We start from the raw sequence: 23,953 nt of genomic DNA, 5'->3' as shown, positions 1-23,953 counted from the left end.
ATATACTTGTATAAACCTTCGTTAAGTTCAGACACATCCCAAACTTACTGTACATTTAACTATAACCTTATAAAAATCACACATTCATAAAGTGATTTTGATGAACTCAACAGAAGTTTGGATTCATTCATTTTTATTTGTAGCTGTACCTTCTTATGGCAGCTGCTACAGACCACAGCTTTAGATTTACAAAAACATTTACACGTGCTCGAGCGTAAACGTGTTTACATGTGCATCAGTGTCTGAAAAACTCACAAGTCTTGTGCGCCAGTTTGGTGCAGGAGGCAGGAACATGTGCAGAACAATGAGAGAGCTTGGTTTTGTGTACAAATTGTTTATTTTTGTTTCAGTTTAGACCCAAGACCAGCAGCTTGAAGGCAAACATTAGCTGAACTCCAGAGGAGGAGGAGAAACAGCCTCCACAGCAGTAACACTAGTCAGACTCCAAAAGCAGATTTTCAGAACTTACAACAGGTACCTCCCAACCCGGAGGTCTGGCTGAAGCTCTGCCCTGTGAAGTGTTCATGGTCACATTCCCAAACCTGTGCAAAGTCCTCTCTTGTCTTTCAAAGCTCCAAGTTTCAGAATTGGACTCTGATCTGAGGAACATCTGCCCTTTGAAGAGGGCTCTGTCAGAGATGCAGCTAAGCCCCTCCCATGTGACTCAAAGGCGCTCTGGTGGAACTATTTGATGTTCCTCAGGATGCGGCGAGAGTGGCTGGTCTTCACCGCAGCCAAAGCAGCTTCCAGAGTGGAGATCAGGTGCAGCAGGGTGCTGGGGTCTGTCTGCAGGACTCTGGTGCTGCGCTGGCCCTCCTCATTTTCTGACAGCATCAGCCGCATGGTTACCGTGGGGACCAGCCGCTGCCGTAATGAGCGGCTAGCCAACTGAAACACAGAAATCCGATGTGAGGCTTTCGCCAGCGTTAGAGGTTCTTCCTAGTCTAAGAATCAGGATTAGGGGGCTCCACTTCAGGACAGTCTATAGATCCAGATATTTCTGCTCTAGATTTGACAGTTCTTCCCCAAGACTCTCACCTGTACATCAAGCCTCCACTCCAGCTGATGGAAGGCTGGCTGACTTGGAATCAGTTGGCTCAGGATTCTGCGAATCTGCACCTGATTATCCTGATACAGCTGCAGAGAAACTGAAAGCGTCACCATGGGAGCAGCTCTGACTGTTGACTCCAAGCACCACAACTCACCTGTAGCAGCACCTGGTTTAGCTCCTCACCAAAGCCCAGAATCAGCACAGAGTCCATGAAGTCCACTTCAGATATCTGCACAGACACACAGAACCAGGTCAAATGTTGATCCTTTTAAAAACCTGACCAGACTTCTGCTGGGAAGAACCAAACTGCCTTCAGCTGGACTTCTGGATTCATGATGTGCTGCAAGCCTCAGGAGTAAAAACCTCAAAGAGACCATGATCTTTGTGTTGGTGTATGTTGTCAGCATACATATGTGGGCCACCGTGATTGTGTAGTGAGCGTGCACGTTTGTGTGTTTGTAACTTGTTTCCGTTGGTGCACCTGCTGTGAGTTTCCACGTGTTAGTGTCAATGTTGTGAGTGTGCAACCAGGTTTAAAGACCCATTCTGATGAAAATCCCGTTTTTGGTGTTTCTAACGTGTTCTTGTGGCATTTTTCTCCTAATGGAGAACATATAAAAAGAAATGTAAGCTCAAACTTGCATTTTTCAGTCTTTGTTCCAATCATTGTCAATCAGAAGGCGAAAAAATGCCATTTGAAAAAGATCATGATGTAGAAAAGACATTGGGTGGGCCACAAGCTTCCTGCTCCGCAGCTCCATTCTAATGTAAGCACTTGCAGACAAACAGATCCATGTTCGTCTTTGTTTTCCTCGTCTGAGCTTGAATCTGGATCAGAACTGTACTGCTGGATAGCTCTGATAATGGATGGATGGATAAACAGATGGATGATGGGAAGCAGGGGCAGGCTTACTCTACATCAACAACTCAGAGGTGAATTTCTAATAAATTCCTGCCGCTCTGCAGAAACTATGTCCTAGAAAACCACACAAGTTCTGTGATTTGGCCTAAGAATGGGAAAATCCTCATTAAAAGATCACTGGGAACGCTTGGAAAAGACAAAAATATGATCAGAGTGGGACTTCAAGGATGTGGATGTGTGTATTTTATACAGATAACCAGGTTAAACTGGTGACATCACTAAAGGTAACCAGTAGAGGACAGAAGAGCTTCATAACCCTTGTGCTATCTTAGGTGACCCCACCCTTCCATTGACGTGTTCTCCCTACCATGACAAAGGTGGATAAAGGTGGGTCTAGATGACCCAACTCCCAATGTTAAAGTGCCTAGGACAGCACAAGGGATAAAGAAGAAGTTAAAGGTCTGTGAGGAATAAAATTCTTCATTTGTTCATAGGAGAAACATCCTTATTTTTTGCACCATTCGACAAATAAATTCTTTAAAAATCAAACAATGTGATTTCCTGGACTCTTTTTTTAGATCATTTATGTAGATTAAGTCTTTCTTGCCTCCTATTTTTCATTCCTTTATTTCTGTAAAGGAATAAATAACAAATAAACGATCACACTTATGGAGCACTTGCTGCATTTGTTTGTAATTGGGACTACATTCAACAAAGTTGAAAGAAAAAAAAAAACACCCAGTTCCATAAACAACTTCTCACAGCATCTGTTCGGCATTGGGTTCGGATGTGCATGAGTGTGCGCATGTGGGGCTCACTGTGTGTTTGGAGCTCTCCATCAGGAGGAACATCAGGCCCTCCACCCCCTGCTGCACCGCCTCCACAGAAACCCCCAGCTTTCCTGCAAACACACAAGCCGTCATTCCTCTTTACACATGCAGATATTGTTCTTCTTCACTAACCTGAAGTTTCAGGGGAATCGTTACTTCTGGTGACTTTTGTTAGTTTGTTGACATACCTGTTTCCACCAAATAAAGGCTGAACTTTACTTAGTTTTCAGTTCATGTCGATTTACATCAACAAAAGGTCAGATAATCATAGATGAGAAGATTCAGAATGTTAATAAGGTCAGATCATTGGCTCACGCTATCAGCATGTGAAGCTGAAAGCTCACATTCTTTCAGAAGACACCAACACTTTGCTGTCTTCGTGCATTCTTTAAAATATGAAGAAAACTCCAAAGACTTCATTAGCAGCATTACTTGTATGCGTATTGCTTTCTTCTACAACTTCCTTATTTTTGGACAAGTTTTCAGGCTCAACAAGTGAGAATGTTCTGGAGAGCTCAGGGTGCAGCTTCCTTCCTAAAACAAGTCTCCTGATTGTGATACGCAGGATCTCTGACAGAGTGAGCCTCTGTCCACAGAGAGGATCTCAGGCTCAGTCTTACTGGCTGCTCCCTCGTAGATCTTCGGGCTGGTTCCTCTCCTCAGGAACTCCAGGGCGATGCGACCGAACTCCCCCACCACTAAAGGAAAAACAGCCTTCATGATGCGTTCAGGTGATGCGTGTAAAAATCAATTTCAGCACATATAAAAGGAAATCAGGAGGTGTAACCCTCAATGGAAGCTGGCTCCTCCCCCTACTGCAGTGATAGATATTTGGTTTTCACTATTTTTTATTTAATTAAAGTTTTTCTTTAAACTCATTGCTATGGTAATTACGTTTGTGTGTCCTTTTCCTGAAATACGTTTGAGATTGTTCAGATTAGCGCGTGCACCCTGCTTTGAGGAGCATCAGTGTTTGGGTCACGCGCGTTGAGTCACGCGCACTCCCCGGAGCTGTCAGAGCGGAGGTTTACCTGAAGGCTCCACCTGCGGTAGCATGGACAGGTGTTCTCTGTGCTCCTCGGTCAGAACCAGCAGCATCCTGAGCAGAACCGAGCTCACAAGCACCACGACTGACAGGTTTTCACTCAAAGATCCAGGAAGAACAGCAACCTCTTCCTCTGTGGTGGTTTAGTCTCATCGTCCACACCGCCCTCTGGTGGACACACCCGGAACTGTCTGCAGGTCTGGCCCACAAACCTGTAGATCCCCAAAAAGTCGACCTCAACATGAGTCTGAGGATTATGGAGAGAAATTTTGAGGATTTAACTTTTGAGTTATTCGATCCAGGATGTTGGTTCTCCTCTCCATCATTGTTTTGGATTACATGTCTGAGTTCTATTACAGCAAAATGGTTAAGAACCTCACAGCTGGTGAGTGTGAGGATGTTTTTGCTGAAAGGATCTGAGCAATCCTAGACAAAGGTCTGCAGATATATGGAGGTTCCAACTACCAGATGATCTGCCTGAATGATCTTCTGAAGGTCAGAAATTAGATGAAACAATGATTCTCCTTTGTGGAATAATGGATTTGTTGTCTTCTATCGTTTTATACTCTTCTCAGACTCATGTTTCTTCTCTGATGTCAGTTTGTGTCTAACACCTGGACACTGCAGAACTGAAGGTCATCTCATCAGCTCTGGCTCAACCCCCCCTCCCCAGGTGATGCAAAAAGAAACCAGACCCTTTAACTCAGTTGGATTTAAGTTTATTTCATAAATTCACAAAAACAACAAATGTCACCGGGATCTTTTGCTCCAACTGGGACACGGCAACAACCAATCCTCAACAAAGGATGACGATCTTCTCATCCAGTCAGGTAGACGGGGGGTAAATGTGGTACTGGTATCTCTACTCCCTTTCTACCCCCCCACCAAAGCAGCTGTCTATCAGTCAGGGGGAGGTCCCAGCTGAGCCGCCATCCTCTTTCTCTCCATCACTTCTTCTGCATCAAGGACAGACTGAAAACACAAGAACCTGGTTCAGCAGCATGAAGGTCAGCCAACGTTAAGGTCGCTGTGTGGCTCCATCCAGATGGACAATCACCAAAACATTGTGGATTAAGATGAAGCTATTAGACTGTGCATGTGGACAAACGACAGTCCACACGCACAACAGCAGTTCATCATCTTGGCGATTAAGAGAAAAACATTCATTTATTGTTTAGGCTAAAGTTAGAGGTCACTTGACTCCATTTTTGCGATCTTATGTATCGAAGAGTTTCCCGCTTAGGGTTTTCAAGACCCTTTCTTGTAGGGGCGTAGCAATTAATCGATTAGTTGATAAATCAATTTCTATTCCTGGGATGAAACCAGATTGATTTGTCCTGTCGGAATGGAATTGACCAATAAAAGGGGAGGAAGGCGAGATGAAGGCCACTGACTTTGAAAATACAGGAGCTAAAACATTCAATCTGGTTTACCATTCCTTCACATCTGCTTTAGATGGTGGGTGGGACGGATTTGTTTTAAATGTGATTCTGATCCTTTTAAATTACCAATCAAATTTTTCTAAATACCACAAACAAGTCTTGGTCTATTGGAAATTACCGTATTTTCCGGACTGTAAGTCGCTCCGGACTATAAGTCGCATGCACCAGACCAAAAATGCATTATAAAGTAGAAAAAACACAGATAAGTCGCACTGGACTATAAGTCGCATTTTGACGGGAAATTTATTTGACAAAATCTGAGACCAAGAACTAATAATTTGCACAACCTTATATGACACAATCATATCAGACTGTTTATCTCATAATTTCACAGTAATTCTTTCTCAAACTTATTTATTTATTCCTTTCATGAAGCATAATTGGCCAACTAATAATCTGTTTTCAGCCTGTATTTGTAGAAACAGTTTTCATTTTTATTGCATTTCTGAATCTATGAAATCATTGGAAAATAGAATATTATGTTGTTAGCCTTCAAGATCTTACTGTAAAAAAAAGTTTGCTGATTCTCTGAGTCACTTAACATACTCTTAACACTTAACATCCCTCAAACATCAAATTGACCCAGGAACATCATCTCTGTTCCTCACAAATGAACATAACAGGAGGGTTAACAATGTATTTATTTGAATTTATTTCTAATATAAGTCGCTGCGGTGTATAAGTCGCACCCCTTGCCAAACTATGAAAAAAAGGGCGACTTATAGTCCGGAAAATACGGTAATCTACATCCACAACTTCGGTCCAAACACCAACTATTTGAGGGGTTTTAGACAAAATATTTGTGTAATGTCTTGTCTTTTGTTTTTAGGATTTAATTGTGTTTTTATGTAAAGCACTTTGAGTAGCACAAGTTGAAAAAGTGCTATACAAACACAGTTTGATTTGATTTGGAATAATCGATCTGTTCTATACAAACAAAAATTCATGTTTTACAAAAGTTAGATGGACATTGTCCACCTAATGGACAGTGATGGCACTTTTCTTAATTCTACAGATATTGAATTGTGGATGTAATATCATTAAAAATGTCTCAAAGTTGGTCTTTCAATCAAAATGAGAAGTATTAATTAAAGGATGAGTAATTACTGCTAAATAATCGTTTTCTTGTGAAACCCGGCGCTTTTTAGATGACTTTTGGGCTGGAAAACCATGACTATCTGGCAACACTGCTTGCTAGCATTACCATGTGAGTAGGTCAGAGCTAGCTTGTTAGCATTAACACATTGGTTGTGTCCAAATTCCCTCACTACTTAGTGCACTTCAGAGGATGATCGCCATTTTCAAGATGTCACTGCAAAAACAAGTATCCATCAGTGCTCACTAGATCGGCATAGACCACAATGGCTTTACAGGTCAGGGTTAGCATGTTGGAAGATCACTGTTAGCATTAGTACAAGCAGGTTTTAGGCTTGTTAAGCCTAAGATGTTGGGAGGTCAGTGCGACCTTTGTGTGTGAACCTACGTGTTGAAGAACGACTGATCCTGCAGGTTCAGGACCAAACCGTCCGCATTCAAGTAAATTCTGTTTTGGGACGCCGCCACCTGGAGGAAACAACATCTTCCGTCATCATCATCATCATCCTCACAGACAGAAACAACTCTTGTGCTGCAGAGGAAAAAACGTCTCTGACCGTCTTGGCAATGTTCTGCGCCGCTCTAATTCTCCTCAGCTTCAGGTAACCTGGGTTCTTTGTCACTGCTTGGCCAAGCTGAGATGCAGACAGATCGATCAGTGTGGCTGAAACCAACTCAACAACTTTTCTTTCAGTCAGAACCTGGTTTTGTCTGAGCCTGACTGGAAGAAACACGTAGACCTTGACGGGTCACCCTGTCGCTTACCATCTTGGCAGCTTCAGCTTCTCCTTCTGCCTGAATGATCTTCTGTCTTTGGTCCTGTTTGGCTTTCTCTACGTAGAACTGGGCTCTCTGGGCCTCTTGCTGAGCTATAGGCACGCACAAACACACACAGACACAAAGGTTGGCTCTTAATGAGGGCTTAAGTCCCATTCACTGTGTCTCAACGGCTTATTTTCTCACTCCGGCTTGTTATTTGCCATCACGTGACTGCAGGCTTGGTTCTACCTGGCGCAGGTGTGTGCCCACTTACCAACTTGCTTGGCCTCCACAGCAGCAGTATACTGGCTGCTGAAACTCAACTCGGTGATGGACACGTCATCCAGGATGATGTTAAAGTCTTTGGCCCTGTCATACAGCTCCCTGCGTACCAGCAAGGACACCTGCTCCAATCAGAGCACAGCGTTAGCAGAGCTCAAGACCTCACTATGGGATGTCGCCTGTTACAGAGGAGAGCTCCAACTCACCTGAGCTCTCTGTGTGATCAGCTGCGATGCGTTAAATTTGGCCACCACAGACTTCAGAACCTCGTTTACAATGGACGGCAGAACCCTCTCATCGTAGTCCTTACCCAGCTGCTGGTACATGATGGGCAGATTGGAGGCTAGAGGTCTGGACAGGACGCGTACGGCGATGTTCACCATCTGCAGGTCTACACACACAACACAAGAAGGTTCAATTTTATTTCACCCAAATGTAGAGGGACCACAATGACACAAGAACCTTACACAGGTGCCCCGAATAACAGGAAGTCCGGTATCACCAGTCATGGATTATACACACCTGGCCCAGGTAGTTAAAAGAAACCATGGCCAGCTCTACATCCAACCCCCAAGCAAAGACAGTGAGAGTTTTACCTTTGCTGCCTGTCAAAGAGGAGATCTTTCTGGGTTTGGCTCTGATGTCATAGATGATGGGGTACTGGATCCATGGAATCCTGCACAGACACACAAACCAGACGTTGCCTTGTAGCAGATGTTCCAGTTCGTCTGTGTCCGTCTCTTTCCTGTCCTCTCAAACTACATCTGCCCGAGGCACACGGTCATCCTTACACAGTCTGTTTCTGCTTTTTTTCTTTCCTAATTTTCTATTTAGAAAATGTTCCTTTCCACTGTTACCGTTTGCTCGCTCGGTTCAGGCACCAAAACTCAATGCAATCTGTTGGTCATTTCAGCAGCTTTCATTGAAATACAGGTAAAATAATCTGGACTAAATTAGATTAAACAATTATAATTTATAAAGCTCTGTCTGATGTTTTTGAGCAGTGTTTTGAGACATTCCAAGTTATGAACTGGTGCTTTCTGACATACTGACACAAACGCAGAAGAAGTCAACCAACTTCAGAGAACCGATTTAAAACAGAAGTCAGTCCACATGGAAGCAAGTCTGCCTGCCAGTCAGACCCGAGGGAATAGCTGGGCATGATTACATGCTATAATTTACTTCTTAAAGTCCCCACAGTGAACTAGAGACCACAGACCACACCCCTTTCTGTCACAACCGACTCAGTGAAACTTACCTGAAATGAAGCCCCTCTGACAGGATTGTGTCCATCTGCATCCCTCCAATCCTGTTGAAAACGATGGCTCTGTGACCGCCTTCAACTGCACACACACAAAACAAGGTTATTCAATGTGACTGGAACAAAAAAATGGGCAAATTCGAAGCATATAATACAAAACAACAACAGTAAACTTAAACAGCAAAATGATGAATTACAATTTATCACTTGAAAACCAGATAAAAAGACGAAGGCTGATCAAAGACATTCAGTAGTCATACACTGATCTAAAAACAAGTTTCTTTTTATCTAAACTTGAACAGGTCAGAGATGTACTTTGGTGCTCAGCCATGGAGAGAATTTAACACAATCAGATCTGTTCTAATGTTTGTTCTCTGAGCAACAGGAAGTAGATGCCTAAGACCAAGTGAAGTGGTCGTCCTTCCTGGTTTTGGTCAGGACTTGAGCAGCAGCGTTCTGGATGAACAGCAGCTGCTTTACATCACCTTTACTAAGGCTACGTTTACACTGCAAGGCTTAATGCTCAATTACGATTTTTTGAAAAAGTTTGATTTTTTTGCAAGGCCGTTCACATTTCCAATTAAATGTGAATTTCTGTGACTCTGGAGAATCTGAGGGTCTGAACGGGGTAGTGAACCCCGAAGGAGGATCCGCCTTCAGTCCCCCGCGCTTCTGACCACGGTCGGAAAGGAAAAAAAGTAATAGCGGGAAAGATTTAAATTATATTTCAAATGACCCTCGTCTAAAAAGGAGGCAAACATCTAACATAAAAGCACCATCCGATTGTCAACAACGTGAAGGGTTGTATCTGATTGGTCAAATGAATAAAGGGATTTTTTCAATTTGTAAAATACTTCAAGCTGCCATAAGATTGTTGTAGCACATTTAAGGCTTACAATTTATTGCGATTTTCGCAGACCTTTGTGATATGGATGTTGCACAGCTTGAAATTGCTTGCACTGGTTGTTTGTGAAGGACATGGACAAAAAGGTGAGACGCTGCTCATTCTAAGACCTTCAGTAGTCCAAACAGGTGTTTACCCAAAGACACTTTTGAATAAGTTCCTCCTTGTCTAAGGTCATCACAGCGTTAAATCTTGCAGATGCACAAATTCACAAACTACCTTTATTTGTAGATCTTCCTGATCTGGTCCTGCTTTGTCCACTTTTAATTGTTTTTGTTTATCCTCTTACACTTTACCCCCTGATACACATGATCACAGTTGCTACAGCAGAAACCAGATTCCTGGCCTCACCTGTGTATGTAGCTTCATAGACGCCATACGCCAAAGCGCCGGCTCCCAGCAGCAGCTTAAGTCCAAGCCCCGCCCCCCGACCGCCAGACGACATCCGGCCTGACAGATCTCTCAGGTGCTGGAAGAAGCGCTGTGGTCGGATCCAAAGAACAGCAGGGATGGATGGGAAAAAAGACATGATTAGAATGAACTCAACTAGTCTAAACTAGTAACAAAACCAGTCTAATGCAAACCACGGATTGGTCAAACTATAAAAAAGGCCATATGAACTGCTTTAGGGTCAAGTCTGGTTTATTCTAAACTAAATAGGTTTATTTTAAAGTATACCAGTGTAAAATAAACTAGTCTGAACTAAACCAGTCTATGTAAACTAACCTGTCTGGAAGAAACCAGACTAACCTTAACCAGTTTGAGCTAAACCTGTCATAACTAAACTCATCTGAATAAAATTGGGACAAAAACTACAAATTCCTTAACCAATCCAAACTAACCAGCTCTGTGAACTACAGTGGATGAGTGACCACTCTGTACTAGCTAGGAGGTTGCGGGTTCTAATCCCTAGCCGGGTCACAGTAAGATGCCTTCCGGACTAACAATGGAGAGCAGGAGCTGTAGTGAGCTGTGCCTGCCTGACTGACTGCAGCTCCCATCTCTCCCTCGTGAGAAGATGGGTCAGAACCGTAGAACGCGCTTCCCGAACTCACTGACGGAACTGCAACTTATACATTTGACTACAGCTAAATAAACTATCAGTCTGAACTAAGACTGTAGATTCCAACTAGACTAAACTACACTTCTTTACATGAACGGCACACATTACCATAACCCGTGCCTCCGCAAAGGTAAAGTAGTCACGTGGGCTGCAAAACACCGGCGCGAGGTTCTTGCGCAGTTAGCAACTACCCTGTCAGTTGCTTTGACCTAAGCGGATACACAGCGCTATCTGACCGGAACCTTCTTTCTTTTACGGTCCAGAACACTTACGTTCGGCTCCCTGCTCGACATGTTGTTCAACGGTACCCAAGGTCAGCTCGCTGCGCACGCAGTTTAGCGCAAGGCATGCTGGGACATGACGTTGCAGTGAAGTAGGTGGATCCCAATGAGTTATATGGGATCCGGTGTTGCTGCCTCCTGTGAGTAAGAAACGGTACTGCAGCTGGTCCAACTGTGTTTTCTTCTGAAGACCAACTCCAATGAAAATTGTGGGGTTTTTTTTATGTTTTTGACGTGTTTTTGTTGCGTTTTTCTCAGGATATAAAGAAATGTAAGCTAATAATTGCATTTCTGAGTATTTCTAATTAAATCTTTGTGAATCAGGAGCAGACGGAAAAATGCTGTTTGAAAAAGCTTGTGTGATGTTCGTGTTCCTAAGGCAAGCCACAAGCTCTCTGCTCTGGTTCATTCTGATGCATTCAGAGAACCATCCTCGTATAAAGAAGGTTGGGGTCATTGGGAGACTGTTAGCTAGTGGGAGAGAGTGTAAACAGAGGGATGTTGGGAAGTGTGGGCAGACTTACTCTGCACCAACTGTGCTGCCCACATATCAGAGGTGAATTTCTAATGAACTCCTGGCGCTCTGCAGAAACTATGTCCTAAAAAATGAAACAGGTTTTTTGTTTTGGATAAATGGCATAATAATAATTCAAAGACCAATGGGAACGCTTTGAAAATGGACCAAAAGATGGTCGGAGTGAAGTCTTGGGTTCAGTTCCAAAAAATCTGTTATGAACTTCCATTCTATACAGACTTCACATTTCTAAATCACTTCGAAACCTGCAAGTTTTTGTTTGTCTGTGCGGCTGTTTCACTATGAGAGACAGACAGCTTGGACCACTGACTGCAAGAGAACTGGACCAAGCATGCGTGATGTCACCCATAGAAAATGATCTGCAAATCAATTTAGTCGCCATTTTTCAACAGAATAGCCATCGCCAGACGTCCTCAGTAAACCGTGATAAGTCTGAGTCCGACTAAGTCAACATTTTCATGGCAACCTGTCTCTCCAATGAGGAGTGAGCATGTTCGAAGGACACACCTCCTTTCATTGAGCACAGGCTCAGGAAAATTAAAAAAAAAAATGTGACATGTTCAACGCAAGGCCACCTGCTTTCATTGAGGCATCTGATTGGCTAGTTTATAACTGGAATAATATGAACTACAGACAAAATATGAAAACAAAATTAGGATTAGCAAGAACATGTCAAGAAAAAGGGAACAGCGCAAGAATGGTTATTGTGACATTGAAGTTTGAGACTTTGAGTTCTTGGATCCAGCCGGCACCTCCTAGTTGGAACGGGGGGGGGGGGGGGGGGTCAGTCCAGTTCTGTTATACAGTCAATGATGACGAAACTCATTTCAGCTCCTGCATCTGTAACGAGCTGCAGTCACAGTCCATCAACTGTCACATCAGGTCGGTTTTATTCAGTTTCAACTGTGATGTTCAGATGTGCTGCGTTTGTATGTTTATTAAAAAGAGGACACTGTGTTATTACAACATTGTTAAACTTTAATTCACAACTCTTGTCATAGTAAAACACAAATCTATTCCACACAGGTTCAGAGAGCAGCTAAAAAAAACAAAAAAAACAAAGTGAGAAATTTCCAAAATCTATGAGGATGTTCAGGAAAAAGCTGCAGGGGTTCACGCTGTACAGGAAAAATGGAGCCAAGCCTCAGTGCTGCAGTGGAACAGAGCTTGGAAAGGCTCCACAGTTGACACTCATAAAGCTCTCTGAGGTTGCTGGTGAACATCTGGTGACTCCTCTGGAGGACAGCAGTTAGGAGAGTCTGTCAGCTGAACCTGGACTGACCGGAGCTGCTGTGTCCCACCTCAGGGGCCGCTCGCCGAATCCAGTCATTGTGTCTCTGAGCTAAGAAAGGTTCTGTACTAAACCAACGAAAGCCCTTTTCAAACTGTCCATCAGCACACAGGTGAGTACCTGCCCTCACCTGATGCTTGATGGTCCTGAACAAAGAGGGTGACCTCTGAAATGGGACACAGCCAAGAGGAAGTTTGATTTGAAACGGACCTGCAGCACCATCAGGATCTGAACACACCTGAAATTTTACTCCTCGGTCAGATGTGGCCAAATCCGTGAGCAGTGCTGTCCAGAGAAAGCTTTCCATGAACATCTGGAGCAGTTCACACACAGATTTATTGGTCTGACATGAGGTCATGTTCCCGAACAACCGAGCCTCCAAACGGGTTCAACAGGGAGCAAAAAGAGGAGTGAAGGGGAGGCTTTTGGTCCATCAGGTGGAAGAGAAATGTGGGGATAGGTTCCTGGAGCTGGAAACAGTGCGGCTCCTCATTGCCCTCAAAACAGGGGGGCAACCAAAACACGAAGCTCGCTTTGTTGACTGAGGACCTGAGCGTGCCAACTCCACATCAGCACCACTGCTGCCAACTGGACCTAACCGTGGTGGTTTGTGACGGTGGAGGACGTCAGCACTTAGAGGGCACAGTCAGAGGTCTAGTTCGGGCTCAGACATAGAAAAGCCGGACCCGGGATGTGCTAACGTGGAGATCGTCATCAAAAAACTTGGTCTCTATGATCACGTTCCCACTAGAAGACAAAGAAGGGCTGCAGTTACACCACGTTCTGTAATATTTAACATCCTAACACACAACAAGCAGCAAAATGAAAAACACAAGTGAATGCATGCAAACACAACCATGTTGGTTGTAAGAAACACAAGTAGAAGCTAGTCCTCCATTGGGCTGCACACTTTAAACTAATATGAGTGCATGGAGTTTGAGCATCACAACTGTCAAAGCGTAGGTTGTACGTGTGCATAGTTGTGAGCTTGAAAAGCTGTAAGCATGTGCAGCTGTGAGCTCACAGGTAATGGGATGCACAGCTGTGGTCACAGACAAGAGTCTGACGATACGTTACGTATCCCATGTTGTACCGGAACACATTTTCTTTCTTTTCCGCGGAATTGTATGTCTTCCATTGTAATAAAATGGTCAAATTATGTTTATTTAATGATCACAATTTTAAGCACTGCAACTGTATCTCATATAGAAGTTGCTTTTAGCCAGGCAAATTTATAATTCTTTTATTCTGGTAACTTAAACTATAGAAAGGTAAGAGTCAACATTGTCTGATTTCCACAATAAGAAAAAAAAAAGGAGTGAATGTACCTTAACCAATAAGGTTCTAAAAATATGATTGAGGAAATAAAGCGCTGTTTATTTTCAATATTGGTACTTCAAAAACACAAATTCTTTGAAGAAACAATAAAGTGTGATGATGAAGCAGCATGATAGGATGAAGGAGACGCTTTATGTGGCAAAGATGCTTGTGTAAATTTCAGTCTGAACCGCTGCTGCAGCCACGCTTTCTCACAATAGCCGCGGTGCAGCTGCAGTCTCTGAGTCCGCTAAAAAGCACTGCCATTCGCGTTTTTGTATGATACTGGCAGCAACATGGCTCAGAGTTTGGGTTCGGTTCCCATCCCAAGTAAAAATTAAGTATATCATGTCTCATAACAATGAATAAAGCTGCCTCTAGCTCAGATCTTCCTGTTGTTTTGTGTGGTGTAGAGCTGCTCAAAGAGGCTCCGTGTGCTCTGCTGCCAACTAGCGGTCGGAGGGCTCATAAATAATTAAATAAATATCGTCCTGATAGCATTTTGAATCGATACAAGTATCGCCAAATGACCTATCGCGATATATTGCCGAAACGATTTTTTCTAACACCCCTAGTCACACACAGTTAAAAGCATGGGTAGCTGGGAGTAGCGTTTCAAATGTAAATTGTGAGCATTCCACTTATGCAAGTACACCTTTAAGTGTTTTAGTTGCAGTGTGTGCAGTTTTGAATGTGGGCATATGAGTGTGTGAAGCTGTGAGCATGTGCAGTTGCCAGATTGTGCAACTAGAACTACTGCATTTGTAAATATGCCCAATTGTGAGCATGTGCAGTTGTCAGATTGTGCAACTAGAACTACTGCATTTGTAAATATGCCCAATTGTGAGCATGTGCAGTTGTAACTGTGCAGTTGTGAGTGTATTTTTGTTATTGTTAACAGTTGTGAGCATCTCCAGCTGTGAGAGTGTGCAGATGTTAGCATGTACAGCTTCGAGAGAACACAGTTGTAAGAGTGCACAATTGTGAGTGTGTGCACTTTAAAGCCTGTGCAGTTTTGCACATGCCAGTCATGCACAGTTAGTTGTGAGAGTGTGCAGATCTAAACTCGAGGACGTAGAAGTCCGATTAGTGCGGTTGCTTCATGAAATGGGCCAGGCAGCAAGGACATCACCAGCAGACAGGAGACGTAGACTCACGTCAGAACACTGGCAGGCATCATCTGTGATTCTGGAGCAGCTTCGATTAGTGACTGCCACGTGTTGGTGGAGTTTGGGATGACAAAGCCAAACTCAAAGAACCACTCTGCAAATGCACAAAAGACACACTATCACAGTGCTGCTTGTTGCTCTGGAAACTCCAGAAAAACATGTTGGGATGAGGAGGGTGGGGCGTCCCGTGGGTAGAGCTGAGAAACAGCTGCCCCTTTGGGACGCCCTGGCAGGAACACGAACACAGAATTGATTTGGGAAAAAAAATCCACTGGTGTAGCAGCTTGAGGGAAACTAGACTTGTTTGTTAAAGACCAATGCTGGTTACTATGACAACGGGTAGGCGAATATGAACAATCTTGCAGTGATGGATGAAGGAGAAACATTTGTCGGTGTGAATTCTCTGGGGTTCAAGCAGACACACTCTAGCTCTATGGAAAGACGTCTGGCATCTCACCTTCTAGACACTGTCCTTTGAAGAGAACTTTCTGCTCCAGCCTGAACTTCTCCAGCTTCTCCGTGGAAGAGAAGTTCAGTTCTCTGGACACCGCTTTGCACTTTAGGATCTTCTTTGGTACGCGAGCTGAGAAAACAGAGGATATGAGCTTCAGAAGAGCAACTGCTCAGCCGGTTGCTCATCTTCAGAGAAGCAGATCCTCCTGGATCATCAGTTCTTTAGAGTCCCTCCTGGCTGTGTGAGAGGCTAACCCCTCTGCTGTCTTTAGTAGCTTGTCCTGAGTCCAGTTCCGAGTGGCGACCTACCTTCATGCTCCACCCCCGGTACCGACAGGTCCTCAGTCCCCTGCCACAAAATCTTTCCCGTCTCCGCATCGCGGAGGTTCATCCAGTTTCTGCCAAAGGAGTTAAGTGAAGTCAAGAGCTCAAGCCAGGAGCTGCTGTGAACCGCCACGCTGCTCAGAACCAACATTTTTTTGTACCAAAGTGCCACTGTGGTGGCCCGTGCCTTGAGGTGAGCAGGCAGGACTGGTGATCAGCACCTGACACCCCCCCCCCCCCCACCCCCTGGAAAAGTGTGCTGAGTTCAAAGGTTCCTCTAATCCCCTCAAGTGTAACTCAGTCTAATCTGCAGGATCTGCATTTACTTTGGAGCGGAGAAACCAGCCGCCTACTATGAAGCAGAGCTTTGGCACAGCTGTCAGAACACAAACTGGGATGGAGAAGAGTCCCAGACCAGTAACCGTTGTGATGAAGATCAGTTTTCAACCATAAAGATCTTCATCTTCAGTTCAAGACGGCTCTCCTCCTCTTCACCGCCTGCAGATTCATTTATGTCCTTGGACCTTCAGGTCAAGCTAGTTTCAGATTCTGGATCACCATCGTGTGCCTGCAAAGACCTCTGGGTATTCAGATGAACCCCCCCCTTCCAACCGGTACCGGTAGACCTCACTCTGACCCGGTACTGGCTTTGATCTGACTCTCCATTTAATTTCAGCTTTGATTCTGTGGTCTGACCCGGCTCCGAGTCAGTTGGATACTAAGTTGCTCGTTTCCTTCAGTGCCGAATCCGTGGTGCATTCGTGTACCACTCGGACTCTTCAGCATCTTGGTAAACACGGCAGAGCCGCGGCTGGTTCTAGCTAGCCAGACGGGTTCCGCGCCGCGCGCAGACCCTGGTTTCGTAAACTCAGTCGAATATCACAGATGCTAACAGCATATCGGTGGTCGGTTTCGGTCCCCCTCAACGACAAACCCCCGCTACCGGGCTGTGATCGCGGCTGCGGCGCCGGGAGGCCCGGACCCAGCGTCCGACAGCATAAAGGATACAGCTTGAAGCCCTTGAGGATCTCCTTGGCCCGGTCTTCGTCTGAAGACATGTCACGGATCCACCGATGGTCCCAGAACCTTCTGGACCGTTAACCTCAGCTTCGCCGGCAGAAATGCAGACTGCCCCTCAGGTTCGGGTAAGAACGGAACCGCAGGGTGGAAAACGACCAGAATATCCAGTTGGACTGCGGATAAATCCGATTCCAGTAATGCAATCAGCTAAATATACCCGCTATGCAATGGACGTGAACGGCGACCAATCAGCGGTGAGACTCACAACTGCTGGCCAATCAGACAGAGAGCTGCAGGAGAGGGCGGGTCTACAGTGGATAGAGACGCGTCACCACTGGCAACGCCACTGTATTAAAGATGCTTTCAACGCGCACTCGGATTTTTTTTTTTAAACCCTGCGTTAAGCAAACTTTTAATTTTCAGGTTTTTGCAAAAAAAGTTTAAAACTTTTGTCTTCTTACACATAAATGCTTTAATAGTTCATCATAAAATACTAACAAAAACATGCAGATTTGTTTTTAAGAGTTTTTAGCTTTAATAACGTACATCGATGTTCGTCATTCCAAAGAGCCAAAGCTTCAGGTGGAGAGGACAGCAAACTGAGTGAGGTGAACACAACAGCTGTCTATTTACATTCTAGAGGGAGAAATGTGAGCCGGCAGCTCACTGAGACCCAATTGATCATTCACGACTCACAAAATTGTTCCAAGAGTAGAAATAAAGTTTCAGTTGAGAACAAGATGGAATGGAGAACTTGTAGATGTCAATGCCTGGATTCTTCAACTCTTGAAGAATTCTGAATTGCTGGAATTGCCAATAGGAGGCTCTGTGAGCATATGTAACTTAAGTTCTCACAAACAAAGAAAACAGACAAACCACTCTCTACTTGAACAAAATTTATTGATTTAGTCTTTCTTGGCGGCTGCCTTCCTCATGGCGGCCAGCACGTTGCTTAGCTCCTCCCTCTTCCTCTTGGCCCGAATGTGGGTCCCAATCTGAAAGTAGCAGAAACAGGTTCAGAATTACAAAGAGGCTGAGCTGCCTCAACCACTCAGATCACCTCACCCCACCCTTCATAACGGAAATATGTCTTCCATGCATTGTCAATGAGACATACAGCCAGTGCTTCTCACAGCTCTGTAATCTGGCGGCTGGACTCTCTCAGAAATGTCCGAATTCCCTCCCTTTATCGTAACTACTAAATATATGTGTAGTGGGGGACTATCTAGTGCCCTGGACTTTAAAACCAATTAGGACACCATGCTCACTATGTTTGTTTTTATTGAAACAGCAAATATGACATCACAGATTTCCCAAAGTAAAAACCTAAACAGTATAAAGGCTTTACAAGGACTATTTGTGAATCCACTGTGTTCTGATGATAGAAACCTATGCGCTTTTTATACATATATTTAAAAAAAGAACATACAATTTTTTTCACATGAAAAATCGTTCAAATGCAACGAATTTCTGTCTGTGTACATTATTTTTTGCAGGATTTTAGGGCACTGGATTTTGAATTTGTAAATTCAGACACCTCTATAAAACGGCAAACGCATTGTTTAGTACATTAACTGGTGAGTAGTGAAGGAATTTAGACACAACAGATAAGCTGTGTCCTAAACTCTTCACATCATCGCACATCCAGATCCTAAAGCTACGCTCAATCTGAACGTGGTTCGTATATCAGGGGCATCCAGTTTCAATGTTAGGTCAACGTACAGATGCGATCGGAGGTCCGGCAGGTTTTGAGTGTCAGCCACAGCTGTATGGCAGCATTGGGTTTTGTACGTTGTGGTGCGATGCTTTCAAAAATCTGGACTTTGGCCGAAAATTCATGTCAACCAATCAGAGGCTGAGCTTTGGCCTGTGACGGTTGATGATTATCAGTGAGTGCAGTACAAAACTATCATGGAGGAGAATCTGATCATTCTACTCCTGAACTTCCTAATATTTTTCTTATTTATATGGAGACAATAAAAAGTTCCTCTCATTTTATTCTCATTTTTATTTGCTACTCCTCTGACTAATGCAGGACGAGTAATCAAACTGGGTCATTAAAACAACTGGCAATCAGGCGTAGCTCCTGCAGCAGAAGATGAACCTCACCGTACCATGAACCCTGACCTGTTTACAGATGCCGTTGTAAAACTCTTCAAAATAAATTAACTGTATCTCTTAACACCAAATATGTCTTCCATGCATTGTCAATGAGACATACAGCCAGTGCTTCTCTTCAGCGATGAGGCTGAAAACTTAACAGTAGCTCCTCCCACAACACATCAGGAGTGTCATGTTTACAAACACATTTTCGGACAAGCGTCAAGCAGCAAATCTTAAGCGTCAACAGAGAGGCAGTGGACGCTTTTTTGGTGTGTTGGGTGTGAAGGAAGCACAAAAGCTCAACAGTTATGAAATGATGAGAGCATCTGCATCCCAGAGCTGCTACAGTTATGGTGGAGGGCTAGCGTGATCCACAGCATGAAGATCAGGATAGAACTTACCCTCTTCTTGATGAACTTCAGCGCTCTCTTGTCCTTGGACACCTTCAGCAGCTCCATGGCTCTCCTCTCGTAGGGAGCGAAGCCGCACACTTCCCTGATCATGTCTCGGACAAACTTGGTGTGTTTGGTCAGGCGCTGCGCAGAAATGGGTTAACTCAGCTTCACAGAGACGAGAACATGAGATCCAAACTTCAGGCACGAAGGAATAATTTTTATCCTCTATGACACCGAGGGAGGTTAAGAACTACTCTGAAGGAAAAACAGAGCCATCATCGGACACTTACCCCGCGGCGACGACTGTGCTTTGGAGCCGCCACGTTCTTGGTGACTGGGTGGCCTTTATTCAGGCCAACAGCCATGGGATATCGGATAGCCATGTCTGCAAAGATCAACCGAGTGAGTGTAAACATCTGTTTATGAGGAAGGACTAAACACATTTGCTGCTAGCACACACAAAAACGGTAAAATCTTTAGTCGTATCAGATCTGCCTGAAGAATTCACTTTCAGTATCTGTCAAGATCATCCATTGGTTGATAGAAAACATGACATTACAGCAGAAAAACATTCAGAACCATGGTAACTGGTGTAAACTAGTGTAGTGCTTTTCTACCAAAGGACCTATAACCACCAGAGACAATGTCTAGTGTCTGACCCGATGGCACTTTGACTTCTGGATGTGCAACGGAGGAACCGAACCTGCGATCTTCTCATCGGCCGCCCCAACCATGTCTGCTACAGTCAAACTACGATTTGCGTATTTACGAAGGTGTAATTGCATTGGATTGTGGTTTGTCCTGTAAGAAAACGTTCGTGTTTCTCTGACATGAATGAACCCCACGGTTCACAGAACCAGTCTTCTCTTAAGCTCACTAGTAGTTCGAGTCAACAAAACGCGCTCCACAAGACCATATCATCTTCATGACCCACAAATGAAGCAAACACAGATTAGCCAGTACCGCGGCACCAGCAAAAAGCCCAAGACCCAATAGATTTAGTGCGAGGATTGCATTACATCGCTATCACACACGCAGAACACACTGTCTGTTTAAAAGGCATAAACAGGACGGTACCGGAACCCAAGTTTGAGGTGATATTTTCTCTGGTTCGATTGGGATTTTTGATGAAATACCGGGACAGAAGCTGCAGTGGGTTCGGTACTACAGTTTGTTCGGAGAGAAGTTTCGCTGAGCGCGCGGATGTCGTAGATTTTTAATAGATCCGGTGCGCTCGTTATATTAGCTTACCTGGATTCTTCAATGGCGCTTAACCGGAAGGACCGCCGCTGCGGCGGAACAGGGGGAAGACGGCACGCGGGCGGCTGCGAGGTAAACAGCGTCTCCTTGTGGTCGGGAAGAGCTTCCTTGTACCAGCGCGAAAAAGGTTTCTGCATAGCTTTATTTAGGTTTACAAAACATCCTTGCGAACCTCTAAACATGACATGAAAAAATTGCACACAAAATACAAATTATTATTTAAATGATAAATATTATCTTATAATAAAAATGTCATAAATCACTATTTTGTGGCCACAATTCAGTGATTTATTGGCATTTTGTGCGCAAGTTTGCATTTTGTGTACATAAGTTAGTATTTTGTGCGCACAATATAACACTTTGTGCGCAAAAAATACTAACTTGAGGGAACATTTTATTTCTTTATACTTTTTTGTCATATCCAGGGCTACGTACTACTAATTTGTACCCACAAAATGCCAAGTTGTGTATACAACATAGTAACTTGTGTGCACAAAATGCTGATAAAACTGTGAAAATTTGTGGCCACTGTGGTGCTGGTTCTGGTCTTTGCCTTAGAGTGCATGTTTACCACGTTCATCAGGGTCCCCCACTTGTCCTGAGCGCCCTCCTCTTAGGTTGTAAATAAAATAAATAATTAAAAAAGCAATTTTATGCTTAATTTTTTTTTTCTACATGTCCTCCATCATGAGAAAAATGTCACAACAAAATGTTAAAGACACCAAATACACAATTTTCATTGAAGCACATCTCTAAAGTTGTTTATTCTAACCCTTATGCTATTCTGTGGGGTCCAGATGACCCGATCCTTACATTGACATGTTCTCCCTACCATGACAAAGGTGGATAAAGGTGGAGAGGATTTCATGTAATCCATGGACACCAGTGAAGATCACAAATCATTGAAGAAAAAAGGTTCAGAGCACTGTCTAGTGGGTCTAGATGACCCAACTCCCAATGTTAAAGTGCCTAGGATAGCACAAGGGTTAAGAACCGGATCAAAACGTTCAAAGTCCTTTTTATTTATTTAGTGGGTCTGGTTTTCTTCAGATGAAATTACATTTTATTTGGTTTATAGCTTTTACATATTTGTTCGGTATGTCTTTTGAGCCAGTGAGTCAGTGATTCACCTTTTAATAGAAAATTTCTACAGAAAACTGTCAAATCTCTTTGCCTAATTTTTCTGGGGAACATGTTGCACACCGTGAAGTCTGTGTGCACATAGGTTTCATGTTTCCGTTGAAAAAACATTATAAAACACCAGGGAAAACAAACGTAAATAGATGGCGAAGGATTGATGGCGAAATAGCCAATAGCACCCTCTCCTTCACTTCACACATCAATAGCATCACCCGGTCTGCCTATTTCCACCTTCGCAGCATCCGTCGTCTTCGCCCTTCCCTCAGTCTGCATTCCACAGCCGTCTTGGTGCACAGTCTTGTCACTTCCCGCCTGGATTATTGCAACTCCCTTCTTTTTGGTCTACCACAAAAAACCATACGAAAACTACAGTATGTTCAGAACTCAGCTGCCAGAATTATCTCTCAAACACCTTCCATCCAACACATCACACCTGTTCTGCAGCAGCTCTTTTGGCTACCTATCACACACTGGATTACATACAAAATACTTCTCCTGACCTTTAAATCCATCCACAACCTTGCTCCATCATATCTTTCTGATCTTGTTCATGTTGCCACACCCACCCGTACCCTCAGATCCTCCTTCATCTGGATGTCCCCACTGCTCGCCTTGTCACATGGGACTCTATACCTACGGACCTCAGAAAAACATTGGGTCTCTGTCACAATTTGCCAAAAAACTGAAAACTCATCTTTACCAACTTGCCTATTTGCCCCCATAACTTCCTATTTCTGGCCTATCTATATGTATATTTTATTGTGCATTCCATTGCTTTTATTTTATTTTCACTTTTATGTACGGCGACCTTGGGTTCCTTGAAAGGCGCCTAACAAATAAAATTTATTATTATTATTATTATTATTATTATTACTATCAATAATGCTGTTTGTTTTTTTTTACATTTTTTAAAAGTAGCTCATCTTGAGTAGACAGGTATGAAAAAAATACGAAATTTTCTCCTTCTAGAACGCACATAAAGATTGTCTTTCCATCGCACTAAATACAAAGCAACAACAGGGTAATATTTGAATTAGCATATAAAAACGGTGGTTTACATCTGCATACACTGGTGGGCTCTAGGTGTTTAGACAATATCTTCAAGCTGTTCTTTTATTTAGAATTAGAGGAATGCAATCCAGCTCAGGAGGAGTGGTCTATTGTCATTTTCTTTTGGTGACTTCTGTCGAATATGTTGTTTTTAGTTTAGTTACGTTTTTATTTGCTCTTTTTTTTCATTAATTTCGTGTTATATTATACAGCGTGTTCCAATTTATGGTGAAAATTATATTTTTCTATGATATTTAAATCCTCAATGGAAATTACATATTTTTCCAATCACTAACCATCAGAGTATATGTTAAATATTATTGAACAAACATCCTAAAGATAGCAGTATTTTCTTTTTAAAATAAAAACCTTCAAAGTTACTGTTCCACATTACTTCACCCCTTGTGCTATCCTAGGCACTTTACCATTGGGAGTTGGGTCATCTAGACCCACTAGTCAGTGCTCTGAACCTTTTTTCTTCAATGATTTGTGATCTTCACTGGTGTCCATGGATTACATGAAATCTTTCCACCTTTATCCACCTTTGTCATGGTAGGGAGAACATGTCAAAGTAAGGGTGGGGTCACCTAAGATAGCACAATGGGCTAAACAACAGAGTTCCAAAACATTTGATAGACTAAAGAACTGAAAATGGTCATTTGTTGAATTTGCTGCATTAGGAGCTCATATTTACATATTTCCAATCAAAAACATCTTTATAGGTTTCTAAGTTCCATTTTAACATAGGAGCCCTTATTTTGTAGCAGCTTCATAACTCTAGCATCCATTGAACTTGTGAGTTTTTGGAGAGTTTCTGCTCGAATTTCTTTGCAGGATCTCAGAATAGCCTCCCAGAGCTGCTATTTGGATATGAACTGCCCCCCACCCTCACAGATATTTTGCTTGAGGATGCTCTATGAACGCCATAATGCTCCAAAGGTTCTGAATAGGGTTGAGGTCAGGGGAGGATGGGGGCCACACCATCAGTTTATCTTCTTTTGGCCAATACCAGCCAATGATG

General features: G+C 43.4%; 4 protein-coding genes across 8 annotated transcripts; all 4 read right to left on the bottom strand.

Annotated features, from left to right (window-relative positions):
* Window positions 1-318: 318 nt before the first annotated feature.
* On the bottom strand, window positions 319-3,948 carry commd2 (COMM domain containing 2). The gene is made up of 6 exons (XM_004067646.5): window positions 3,775-3,948; window positions 3,364-3,441; window positions 2,732-2,814; window positions 1,206-1,280; window positions 1,039-1,137; window positions 319-888 (listed from the first exon to the last, which is right to left on the bottom strand). The coding sequence occupies exons 1-6, from the start codon at window positions 3,839-3,841 to the stop codon at window positions 685-687; spliced, it is 606 nt and encodes a 201-aa protein (XP_004067694.1). The 5' UTR covers window positions 3,842-3,948; the 3' UTR covers window positions 319-684.
* Window positions 3,949-4,491: 543 nt separating this feature from the next.
* On the bottom strand, window positions 4,492-11,018 carry phb2b (prohibitin 2b). 2 transcript variants are annotated; one of them, XM_004067645.5, is made up of 10 exons: window positions 10,867-11,018; window positions 9,883-10,012; window positions 8,625-8,709; window positions 7,963-8,042; window positions 7,573-7,757; window positions 7,359-7,488; window positions 7,091-7,194; window positions 6,883-6,960; window positions 6,714-6,793; window positions 4,492-4,760 (listed from the first exon to the last, which is right to left on the bottom strand). In XM_004067645.5, the coding sequence occupies exons 1-10, from the start codon at window positions 10,885-10,887 to the stop codon at window positions 4,736-4,738; spliced, it is 918 nt and encodes a 305-aa protein (XP_004067693.1). In that variant the 5' UTR covers window positions 10,888-11,018; the 3' UTR covers window positions 4,492-4,735. The 2 variants fall into 2 exon arrangements, with proteins under 2 accessions (XP_004067693.1, XP_078801806.1); XM_078945680.1 differs by having other exon boundaries at window positions 10,703-10,904.
* A 1,349-nt stretch (window positions 11,019-12,367) lies between these two features.
* On the bottom strand, window positions 12,368-17,266 carry pde6d (phosphodiesterase 6D, cGMP-specific, rod, delta). Its single transcript, XM_004067644.5, has 5 exons — window positions 16,973-17,266; window positions 15,950-16,038; window positions 15,645-15,770; window positions 15,176-15,281; window positions 12,368-13,448 (listed from the first exon to the last, which is right to left on the bottom strand). Exons 1-5 carry the CDS (start codon window positions 17,020-17,022, stop codon window positions 13,367-13,369), a joined length of 453 nt encoding a protein of 150 aa, XP_004067692.1. The 5' UTR covers window positions 17,023-17,266; the 3' UTR covers window positions 12,368-13,366.
* Window positions 17,267-17,867: 601 nt separating this feature from the next.
* rpl36 (ribosomal protein L36) lies at window positions 17,868-20,869 on the bottom strand. 4 transcript variants are annotated; one of them, XM_004067641.5, is made up of 4 exons: window positions 20,734-20,869; window positions 19,773-19,867; window positions 19,489-19,623; window positions 17,868-17,979 (listed from the first exon to the last, which is right to left on the bottom strand). In XM_004067641.5, the coding sequence occupies exons 2-4, from the start codon at window positions 19,863-19,865 to the stop codon at window positions 17,890-17,892; spliced, it is 318 nt and encodes a 105-aa protein (XP_004067689.1). In that variant the 5' UTR covers window positions 19,866-19,867; window positions 20,734-20,869; the 3' UTR covers window positions 17,868-17,889. The 4 variants fall into 4 exon arrangements, with proteins under 4 accessions (XP_004067689.1, XP_004067690.1, XP_004067691.1 ...); XM_004067642.5 differs by lacking the exon at window positions 20,734-20,869 and adding an exon at window positions 20,619-20,731; XM_004067643.5 differs by lacking the exon at window positions 20,734-20,869 and adding an exon at window positions 20,560-20,716.
* Between the last annotated feature and the right edge of the window lie 3,084 nt (window positions 20,870-23,953).

This window comes from Oryzias latipes, chromosome 4 (assembly GCF_053564925.1).
Source record: "Oryzias latipes strain Hd-rR chromosome 4, Olatipes_Hd-rR_3.1".
Taxonomy (NCBI): domain Eukaryota; kingdom Metazoa; phylum Chordata; class Actinopteri; order Beloniformes; family Adrianichthyidae; genus Oryzias; species Oryzias latipes.
Note: the sequence above shows the minus strand (reverse complement) of the source record. Positions and strands in the feature narration are given on the sequence as shown.

Excerpts from the sequence above, each read along its gene's own strand:
- commd2 (XM_004067646.5), bottom strand. The coding sequence starts at position 3,841 with ATGCTGCTGGTTCTGACCGAGGAGCACAGAGAACACCTGTCCATGCTA. Across the intron at positions 1,281-2,731 it reads TGGAGAGCTCCAAACACACA|ATATCTGAAGTGGACTTCAT; the intron begins GTGAGCCCCACA and ends GTGTCTGTGCAG. Across the intron at positions 889-1,038 it reads AGTGGAGGCTTGATGTACAG|TTGGCTAGCCGCTCATTACG; the intron begins GTGAGAGTCTTG and ends TCTGTGTTTCAG.
- phb2b (XM_004067645.5), bottom strand. The coding sequence starts at position 10,887 with ATGTCGAGCAGGGAGCCGAAC. Across the intron at positions 8,710-9,882 it reads CTATGAAGCTACATACACAG|TTGAAGGCGGTCACAGAGCC; the intron begins GTGAGGCCAGGA and ends GTGTGTGTGCAG. Across the intron at positions 6,794-6,882 it reads CGCAGAACATTGCCAAGACG|GTGGCGGCGTCCCAAAACAG; the intron begins GTCAGAGACGTT and ends TGTTTCCTCCAG.
- pde6d (XM_004067644.5), bottom strand. The coding sequence starts at position 17,022 with ATGTCTTCAGACGAAGACCGGGCCAAGGAGATCCTCAAGGGCTTCAAG. Across the intron at positions 15,771-15,949 it reads ACCGGGGGTGGAGCATGAAG|CTCGCGTACCAAAGAAGATC; the intron begins GTAGGTCGCCAC and ends CTGTTTTCTCAG. Across the intron at positions 15,282-15,644 it reads CAAAGGACAGTGTCTAGAAG|AGTGGTTCTTTGAGTTTGGC; the intron begins GTGAGATGCCAG and ends GTGCATTTGCAG.
- rpl36 (XM_004067641.5), bottom strand. The coding sequence starts at position 19,865 with ATGGCTATCCGATATCCCATGGCTGTTGGCCTGAATAAAGGCCACCCA. Across the intron at positions 19,624-19,772 it reads AGCACAGTCGTCGCCGCGGG|CGCCTGACCAAACACACCAA; the intron begins GTAAGTGTCCGA and ends ATTTCTGCGCAG. Across the intron at positions 17,980-19,488 it reads TGAAGTTCATCAAGAAGAGG|ATTGGGACCCACATTCGGGC; the intron begins GTAAGTTCTATC and ends TGCTACTTTCAG.